The 10056-nt window shown below is 45.8% G+C and overlaps 1 protein-coding gene across 1 annotated transcript; it reads left to right on the top strand.

Annotated features, from left to right (window-relative positions):
- The first annotated feature begins 361 nt into the window (after positions 1 to 361).
- Positions 362 to 9641, top strand: LOC149299284 (glucose-6-phosphate isomerase-like). Its single transcript, XM_089486422.1, has 18 exons — positions 362 to 480; positions 2484 to 2574; positions 2802 to 2870; positions 3790 to 3909; positions 4159 to 4242; positions 4326 to 4472; positions 5232 to 5303; positions 6046 to 6090; positions 6179 to 6232; positions 6762 to 6822; positions 7073 to 7116; positions 7653 to 7805; positions 7896 to 8025; positions 8299 to 8375; positions 8570 to 8698; positions 8981 to 9056; positions 9142 to 9208; positions 9455 to 9641. The coding sequence occupies exons 1-18, from the start codon at positions 362 to 364 to the stop codon at positions 9576 to 9578; spliced, it is 1662 nt and encodes a 553-aa protein (XP_089342548.1). The 3' UTR covers positions 9579 to 9641.
- Positions 9642 to 10056: the final 415 nt, after the last annotated feature.

The following is a 10056-nucleotide window of genomic DNA, read 5'->3' as shown; positions in this document are numbered from 1 at the left end:
TGTGTAATATTAGTGCAATACAGTCCTATGACGTCACTTTATTTATACTCCAGCTCTTTGAACCCTGATGACACAGCCTCCTGCACACAGCAAGCCAGAGATGGACAAAATGGCCGCCCCCTAGAACGTCACTGCCAGGAAGTGGGCGGGGGATAGGCAAACAGAGGAGAAAGGGGGCGGAAGTGAGTGGAAGCCTGCCACTGGCTGAACTGTGAGCACGTGTTGGGCAGCAGGTGGGTGTGTCTGCCTGCTCCAGCCCTTCTAGTTAAATCCCTATAAGAACGGTGTGTCTCCGCCGCGCTCCTCCAGCCCAGGCACTCTCTGCACGTCTCCAGCCCAGCTCTGCCTATTCCCAGCAGCCATGGCACTCACCAGTGACCCGGTCTACCAGAAACTGGCCCAGTGGTATCAGGCCAACCATGCCAACCTCAACATGAGGCAGATGTTTGAGGCTGACAAGGACAGGCACAACAAATTCAGGTAAAAAGAGGGGCCGTGTTACCTAACCTGCTGTGCCAACCTAGAGGGGCACACTGGTGCACTTTTAACTCCTTAAGAGCCAAGAGGTCTGGTGCCTTGCCTCTGGCACTTAATAGGTTAAATGGGTAGGGTGATCTCCATAAGCTTTCCCTATCTGATGAGGTTAGTAGGTGTTTGTTCTTTCCTCTCCTGTAAAGGGTTAATCTCTGACAGCTTGCCTTTGCTGGGTGATATGGATGGGTGAGTCTGAATTGCAAGGCCTTTCTGTCATAGATTTAACCCATGCGACGCTGAGGTTTGGCATGCGGGGATTAAATGGTTAATCTGCGCAGTATGAAGCATAGGAAGGGTATATATCCCAGAAGGTGGGTGTCACTTTGACATTGTACCCCAAAAAATCTGCATCTCTGATGGCATTGGCTGCAGCCGGTGTCCGTGGGTTTGCCCTTCATTCATCCTTGTGGTTTAGTACGTGCATCGGGGCACATCACAGCTATGACATCATATTTAGGGCTCACTCAGGAATTCCTGTACAGTCACCACTCAGATCTCTGGCCTGCGAGGCAAGTGAAACCCCTTTGTTAGTGTCGGTGTCCTTGGCCAGGTCATAGCCATCCCTGTAACTCGCACGGTGTCGGTAGATTGCAAGCTCTGCAGATCACAGCGAATGTGCATCTTATTCAACCTCACAGGATGCAGGAATCTTTTGTATCGTTGTATCATTAAAGGCAACGTATAGCGGTACTCAGAATGTCGCCATATGTGCCAAACGGGAGTTGGAATGTTGCGCATGTACAAACTGTTGCCCCACTCTTGGGGTTGCGGGGAGGCTTCAGCAAGCGGCGGTTTATTTCTGCACGTTTCCTGGGGGTAACGCAATGAATCGCTTGCTGGAAAGCTGCCTCCTTGGCCCCCCCCTTTGGCGCTCTCCACACCCTCCAGTCTTCATTACTCTTGCAAAACAAACGCAATTTGTTTCCTGAACTAATAAGCTATCAGTCGACTTGTAACCAGGTTTTATTCCGCCCCGAGGCGATATCCAGGGGTATTTCCTGATCATGTTAGCTGGTGCAAGCTATAGATAACGTGCCAGTGACCGCCGACACGTAACTAATCGATGGACTGCCCCGCTGCTCTCCTCGTTATTTAATGTTTACCCTTTCCTGCCCAGAACCCGCACTGCTCCTCTTATGTTTACCAACGGCGGAAATCTCTTTTTTTTTGAAATTCTGCTCTTTGCTTTCTCAATAGATTGCTTGGGTGGGACGTTTCCCAACAGTATGTAATGCAGAAGTGGCCCACTGTGGCAATATCAAGGGAGAGGCGCGGGAGTGAACCGCGTTGGCGCCTTCATCATTTAACGTGTCTTGTTTAAGGCTACCTCCTGCGGCACTGAAAGGGTTAAGCAGGTGAAATCATTGCATTCTGAAAGCTTTACAGAAATTCTGACTCTCTAATGTAAATGCTCATCCAGCCGCTCTCTTAAAATATAGGTTTAATTCTTCTTTTGAGTGGTGTGAGGCACATCGGGGGTTAAACAAAACAAAACAAAAAAAACGTAAACTGTTCTCGCTTCTGAGGACAAAGTCTCCATTAATTTGGAGCGGTGACCCGTCTCGGTGAGACCGCTGCTTGGCGCGCGGACCTTGGTCTGTAGAGGAGCTCACAAAGTGGACGTGATGAGTGCCTTGTTTCTTATTTCTAACGCGTTAACCCCTGTTTTGCTGGAGGATATTACAATTCATAACAGAGCTCTTATTTTTTGGTCTTGAAGTATTATTCTTTAAGGTTCTGCAGAGGGAGTAAATGCCGTGTGCGGCATTCAATCAATTCACGTGACTATGGCAGGGGTAAGGATGCACACGCGTGTATGCATTACGATAATGGGGGAGGGGGGTGTAACACGCGGCCGTTCTTCATTCTGTTTAATCCAAAAATGTCAATCGATTTTCATCTTGAGAAGACTATGCGGGCTTCACGGTCCTCTTCTGTGTTCTCTGCAGTAAAACCCTTCAGACCGGCGAGGGCGACATCCTGGTGGATTATTCCAAAAACCTCATCACCGAGGATGTTCTGAAGATGCTTCTGGACCTGGTAAGTACTGATCTGCTATCCCGACTCGGGTCTATAGACTGCCATCATAGTCCGCTCGGTAATGCCTTGCCGTCCTCTGCGAGATGCCTTATGTATCCCGTCTGGCTGATAATATGTTTATTTTGTAATCCTAACCAAACCAATAATCTATGTTCCTGTAGAAAAGTCTCCTTTTGAGACGTCCTTGTTGGTGCTGTTCATTAAAAGTTTATTTATAATCCTTGCAGGCCCGCTCTCGAGGTGTTGAAAGCGCCAGGCAGCGCATGTTCTCCGCTGAGAAGATTAACTTCACCGAGGTACGCCCCATTGCCGTGTAAAGCGGTCTCCTGTCTGCGTCTTCGCTCCGTAGCGCTTTATCCGGGCAGCGAGCCGGGGAAACGTTGTTTCTGCGGAGCGTTCTTCTTCTCTGCGAATAGAATGCTAGAGCTCCAGGGTAGTCCTTTTTGTAACGGCGCTCTTCAATCTTTCCATTGCCTGATAAGAAGCAAATGCCTGCGGAAGCGGTCTGATTGTGTCTTTACTGCTTGCCGACGTGGAATCCTTGTATACTCTGGGGTATGATGACAGTATGTCTCTTGTCCTTGTTGCCATCTCCAGTGCTGACCGCTGGCTGACCAGTTTTGTGTTAGCGTGTGCGTTAGGACGTTTGTTTTTTATTTATTTTTTATTATCATGATGATGGGTCTGATCCAAAAAGACTTTCTACTTGGGGTTTCCTCTAAATTCTGTCCTTCACCTGGTCGGTTTTGGTTCTGAATGAATGCCGTATCATCGTGACGGTGCACCTCGCGTGCTTACCGTGGGTTTTTCGCCGGGACGGTTGGCTTCAAGCGATGAATTTGCAGAAGTCTTTTATGTTGCAAAGAGGGTGAGGTCTGGAATGTGAAAGCGCTTGGCGGGAGTTGTTGAAATCTGAAGGTGCATCTGAGGTAGAGCATTATGTGATGTGTGATAACGTTATAGGGTGTGCTTTTATTTAATTTGTATTGAAATGGAAGCCAAACCACAGAATATTTGGAAAAGACACGAGCCTCTGTGCCAAAAGAGAGTTTAGACCTTCGTTGGGAGGCTTGGAAAATGGTCGCATACCCAAAAACTTTTTTTGGATGACGCAGAAGGCTTTCACTACAAGAAGTCCAGTGTTCAGTTGGGCGGGTTCTAGAATGGAGGAGAACGTGCTGCCCCATAACACCAATGTCTTCTCCCTACCTCTAGAACCGAGCTGTCCTACATGTTGCTCTGCGCAATCGCTCCAACACCCCAATCCTGTTGGAAGGAAAAGACGTAATGCCAGAAGTCAATGCCGTACTGGAGAAGATGAAGGCTTTTTGCCAGGTATTTATTTTTATTCTTAATTATTTGGGATTAATAAAAGGGAATTAAATATTTAGGCTTAGGGCCAAATAACAGAGCAGTGTTCTTGCCGCTCCTATGTTGACGTGCCGATAGCATAGCGCGCAGGCTGGGGAGCTACGGTAATCGTGAATGTGATGGGGGAACCGCGGGAGCTGTTAAAGGCTCCCCGGGAATAGTCTGTGGCCCTGAATTCTGTGGCTTTCTTTGATGTTCTTGGCTCTCTTGTAGAAAGTCCGTAGTGGTGACTGGAAGGGATACTCTGGAAAGGCCATCGCTGACGTGGTTAACATTGGAATTGGCGGTTCCGACCTGGTAAGTTCTGCGGTTCGATGAGTGACGCAGAGCCGGTGTCGCGTGACTCCACAGTAATAATAAATAATACTGCTGTATTTTAGGGACCTCTGATGGTAACCGAAGCCCTCAAGCCCTATTCCAAAGGAGGACCTCGCGTATGGTTTGTGTCCAACATCGACGGGACTCACATTGCCAAAACGCTGGCGGAACTGAACCCCGAGACCACCCTCTTCATCATTGCCTCTAAGGTAGCTGTTAACTACCCTCTGGAGTAAAGGTGTAGGGCAACTTGTTGGATTTTGAAGTCCATGTTCTTCTGGCAACCCATTAGCCTGGCAGGACTGAACAGGCAAGCGGGTGGCATTTGAATGGAGGCAGATTGACTCTCCCAGGGCGTGTATAGTTTGCCGAGGTCGGTGCCGTTTGCTTAGTGGATGTAAATACCCTGCGTCTTCCAGTTGCCCCGCCAGGTTCTTTGCTCACATGCCTCTTTGCTGGGGATTTAGTGGTTAACTTTTTGGGTTTCCCAATGCTAAAGCCGGCAAACTTTGTGCAAACATTTCTTGTTGCCCTCATTCGACTCCGATGTGTGCCTTCGGACCCCGGGGGCCCTTCTCCCGTGGGGGGGGGGGGCAGAATGTCCGTTCGCTGTTTATGGCTGGATAGGTCTGAATGGTCTAGAATCACAGCCTTACTCCTACATACCCTAACCTGTATAGGGAAGGAAAAAAATACCCTCCATGAACATATTTTCTGGATGGGATGCGTGAAAACTTTGAAACCTGGTCCTATAACCATGACCCCAAATGGAATGGCCCAATCAGCAGGAAATATTCACTAGCTGTTATGGTAATAAGACCACTTTTCAAACTTTGTGCAAGGATCCCTTTTTATCTGTAATTTTTTTTTTTTTTCCCTCTTTATGCTATTGCATTGAGGTAACTGTTTTTAAGTGTCTTGGCAATAAAACCCCAATTTCATGTTTTTGCCTTTTTCTTTTTAAATAGACATTTACGACCCAGGAGACCATCACCAACGCAGAGACCGCCAAGGAGTGGTTCCTGAATACCGCTAAAGACGTACGTATATAACTAAGCCTTGTTTTATAGTTTTATTAATCTTTATTGCCTTTTGATAGTCTAAAGGTTTTAGCGGGTGCTGTGAACCGTCATCTCCTACCGATTATAGAGTCACTTGGGGCAGAAATCCTGTCCTGCTTGGGGGGGGGGTCGTATGGGCAGTACCAGACACGGCACACAATTTTTAATAAAACATTATTTTAGAATCTTATTACCATATCGAAGGAATGTTTCAATCACCAGGAACATTCCAATGGCTTCTAAAATATATTTTTTGCCCATCTGAGACATTATGTGCATTAACTGTATAATGAGCAGGGGGGGGGGGGACCAATCAAATCAATTGCTTAAAAGTCTAGAGAATGCACAGTGGGTTTTATTTTTGCTAAGTGCACTCGATCTGCCCCGGTGAGGGCGGACGCAGGGTCCGCAGCCACGACGCATTACATGTCCTCTGCGGATTAGTTCACCTCTGCTATTAATAACCTGGCATCTGCCGCTAGCGTCACCTTAGTTTGACCTATACACTGAAACGGCGCTGCTTCAACCCGGATCCGAATATTTAATGAGTCTCCACATTTGCATCAAAATCCCACTTTATACATAATGCCGATGTGGTCTCCTCACCATGGCACCTGCCGATTGTAGCGTTTTGTTGGTTACTTGGTTGATCAGGGCCACTTGCGCTTTATACGTTATCTGCTTCCGTTATGATCCATAAATTATTCCTATCTCCTTCCAGCCGTCCGCGGTGGCCAAGCACTTTGTCGCCCTGTCCACCAATGCTGTAAGTACCACACGCTTTCTTTTTCCCGTTAGCCGTTCAGCTTGTTGTTAACCTGTATTTAATCCGTTTCTTTTTTTCCTTTTTTCAGCCGAAAGTGAAGGATTTTGGAATCGACACAGCCAACATGTTTGGTTTCTGGGACGTAAGTTTCATGATATCTGTATCCTAACAGGTCAGCTTCAATCGGATATAAATGTTCCCCTCAAATTCACTTAAAAGGAATGAAATACTCTGTCGATGCTCTAGATTTGAATGTAATGCATCCAGTCAATATAGATTTGTATAGAATGTAGCATATGGCTGGCTACTTTGTGTCAGTTATAAGGGTTAAGTGTCTTTCGGTTTTACTTGTAAGATACCGTTATGTGCATCCGTCGCTGTAGCATATAAGTCCTTGGCTCCCTGTCGGTTCTCGGAGCGCTGCGGTGAGGCTGCCCGGGGCGTTGCGTCCCATCGCACAGACAGGTGGCCGGTAACATGAGCAAACGTCTTAGCCCCCGGCCGACTGTTTATTCTCAGCTCTGACCTTTTTCCCGTTCGGCACTACTGTATGCAGTAAAGGTCAAGTGTCAACGCACTGTATTCTTAGTCTTGCCTTTACATGGCCTGCTACATATTTAATACACGTCTGTGCATTTATTTATTTTTTTATCTTTTTCTGTCCGTTGTAGTGGGTCGGCGGTCGCTACTCTCTTTGGTCAGCCATTGGCCTCTCCATCGCCCTTCACATCGGTTGGTATCCAAGAATGGTTCTCTGTATTTCATTTCTAGCCCATCTCCGACCTCCTTAGCTTCATAGTCTGGCCTTTGCTAGCTTATATATATCTCCGCATTGTCAAAGATGGAAGCTATGGGTTTAAGAGGGTTAAGGGTCCTGGGTGGGTGGGGGGGGGGGGGGACTGCCAGCATCAACTACAAGAGAAACCTCGATAAAATTATTTCTTCTTAAATTGTGCATCATAAATATCACTTTTTATTTTAGGTTTTGATAACTTTGAGAAACTTCTGGCTGGTGCTCACTGGATGGTAAGAATACAGAGTTATTTGCCCCATTCCTGTGTCTTGTTCTTCTGCTGACATCTGGTTCAGGAATGTCTGACTTGGATCACTTGCTTCTGTTTAGTTTGCTTCTAAATGCGGTCCCGGGGGCCTTGTGTATGTGACACGTCGCCCTGTTTCTTCTGGAGAGGGTGAAGCTGGTAACTGGTGACTATTTATAGAGACGGGGCACCAGAGAGACCTGCGATGAACCTTTTGGGAGGGAGTGCAAGCACTAATTCGAGAATATTTAGGCTTACAATGACATTTAAATCATTTCAGCTGTGCTGGTTTTCACCTCTTATTTTAAAACAAAGAATATTTTTGTGCTAAAGATCTCCATGACCCCAAATCGTCCGTCCTTCTCCAGGGGTCATACGTCCAAACTGGTTTGGTACCAAAAACCAATCCTGACCGCGTATCAATGTATTTTCTCCTTTTTTGTTTAAAATTCAAAACCAATAACTTGTCTGCATCTTCTGGTTGTATGCGAAGTCCAAGAATGTTGTTGTCTTTTTTTGTAGGACAATCACTTCTGCAACACCCCGCTAGAGAACAATGTTCCGGTTCTTCTTGCAATGTTGGGAGTTTGGTACATAAACTTCTACGGATGTGAGACTCATGCCCTGCTGCCTTATGACCAGTACATGCACCGCTTTGCAGCCTACTTCCAGCAGGTCAGTGGTGCAAGACCTTGGTAAACAGCAGCCTAGAATGACCCAGACCCTAGATAGGATGTTCTAGATCGCTGTCTTGTTTTCTTGCAGGGAGACATGGAATCCAATGGGAAGTACATCACAAAGACCGGGGCTCGTGTCAATTACAATACCGGACCTGTGGTTTGGGGGGAGCCCGGAACGAACGGCCAGCACGCGTTCTATCAGCTCATTCACCAAGGTATGGCTGGTGTGTCGGTGCACTGCCCCTTTAAGGCTTGCCCCAAATTCATATATTTATTGTACACTGCAGAAATTAGCTGGCATTAAAAGTTCCAATTATTCCAATTAGAATGTTATAAAGCAGATATGCAATAAAGTAAAAAGGAAAAAAAAATGTATACCTGTTTTTGAAAGTACAGTGCGCATGTATACTAAGACAAGTTGTCAGTGTGCTAGACTTTTTCTAGAATACTGCAGGTGGTTATGTTTTGTGTCACCTGTTTTTTTGCAGGAACCCGCAAGATTCCGTGCGACTTCCTGATCCCCATACAGACTCAGCACCCAATCAGAAAAGGCCTGCATCACAAGGTATGGCGGCAGCTCCAGATAGAGGGCACTGTCAGCACTAACAGGTAAAGGTGTGTGATAACTTGCAGCACCTTTTTGCCTCTGTCTAAGTTGGGACAATTTGTCCTCTTACTGGGTGCTATCAGTAGATGGGGGTCGGGCATCAAGGTTTGGTTCCAGACCCACTTGGTAGTTTTGTTAATCTTGGATTCTAGATACTTCTGTCAAACTTTCTTGCCCAAACTGAGGCTTTGATGAAGGGGAAGTCGACTGAAGAGGCTAAAAAGGAGCTACAGGCGACCGGGCTGAGCGGAGAAGCCCTAGAGAAGCTGCTTCCTCACAAGGTACAGTGCGTTTACAATGATTGACACTAAATTTAAGCATTTAAAGAACTTGTGCATTATCCTTAAAATACGAGAATATATTTACGCTAGTTCTTCTTCCTAAAACCTATTTATCAAGCTCTGCACATTAACACATTTGCTCCATTGAATGCCAAATGTGATAAAGCAGCCCTGAATCTTGTATATGTAACCAAAGCTAATTCATTAAGCATTTTTCTGCACAAATAGCCTTTATATATATATGACGAGTCATCCCATTTATTGCTTTCTTTGTCTATTTAGGTTTTTGAAGGAAACAGACCAACCAACTCTATTGTGTTCACCAAACTTAACCCTTTTATTCTTGGAGCTTTAATTGGTATGTGTCCTGCCATCACTATGTATATACATACAAAGGTTTCCATTGCCCATGTGTTGCCCTAAATGTATTTCTTTTCCCCTAGCTATGTATGAACACAAGATCTTTGTACAAGGGGTTGTTTGGGATATTAACAGCTATGACCAGTGGGGGTAAGTATTTATTACTCCGCTTTCTTGCGCCAGAAGCCTTTTTAGACTCGGTAAGAAAAAATGTATGTTTGAGTCCATAACCCCTCCAACTCTTTTTTTTCTTTAATGTATTTACATGCATTACTTTTCAGTGGCTTGGCTTCATATGTAAAAATGTATTCACCATTTTATGAAATGTCTGGATTAGGTCCAGAGAATCTGGTTTTGTCGGATGTTAAACTCAAACCTACCGTCTTTCAAATGTAGCGTTGAGCTGGGAAAGCAGTTGGCGAAAAAGATTGAACCGGAGCTGGAGTCTGATGCTGAAGTCACGTCCCATGACTGCTCCACAAATGGCCTCATCAACTTCATCAAGAAACACCGGGGCTAAACTGGCCGTGCGGACACTTTGTCCACCCTAAACTGCACACCAAATCTCCTTTGTCCTCTTCTCGGCTTTCAGCAAGAAAAAAAAGGCACTTTCCTGACTGTAGTCTGTTCTTGTAATTGTGAAAATGTTGTGTGTCTTACGGTTAAAATAGTCCTGGGGAAGGTGCCACGACCTGGTTTGGGAGCACCGATATCTGCTCTGTAGCCACGGCTGTCTCGAGTCTAGTGGAATCCATGTTCTGTCTGATCACCTCTCTCCCAGACACAGTTTTTATTTTGCACTTATGGTTTTCTGTGCAGGTATCTGTTTACAGAATAAAAAAAAAAAATCTCAATCATTTCACTGAAATATTTGCTTGTACAATTGCAAAAGATGACATTTATTCCTGGCATACTTGAAGGTACCTTTTCGAGGCAGTGTGTCTGCAAAACGGTGATACATTAGGGGCCGAGGGGATGCTTAAGGAAAGAGGTCCATT

The sequence above is a fragment of the Sceloporus occidentalis genome, unplaced genomic scaffold (genome assembly GCF_023333645.1).
Source record: "Sceloporus occidentalis isolate IW3139 unplaced genomic scaffold, rSceOcc1.0.p SCAF_29, whole genome shotgun sequence".
In the NCBI taxonomy this organism is placed as follows: Eukaryota; Metazoa; Chordata; class Lepidosauria; order Squamata; family Phrynosomatidae; genus Sceloporus; species Sceloporus occidentalis.
The sequence above is the reverse complement of the archived record's forward strand: the minus strand, read 5'-3'. Positions and strand labels throughout refer to the sequence as shown.

Bases quoted from the DNA above. Each gene is read 5' to 3' on its own strand.
- LOC149299284 (XM_089486422.1), top strand. From the start codon at position 362: ATGGCACTCACCAGTGACCCGGTCTACCAGAAACTGGCCCAGTGGTAT. The intron at 2,871-3,789 runs GTACGCCCCATT...CCCTACCTCTAG, and splicing joins AGAAGATTAACTTCACCGAG to AACCGAGCTGTCCTACATGT. The intron at 5,304-6,045 runs GTACGTATATAA...ATCTCCTTCCAG, and splicing joins TCCTGAATACCGCTAAAGAC to CCGTCCGCGGTGGCCAAGCA.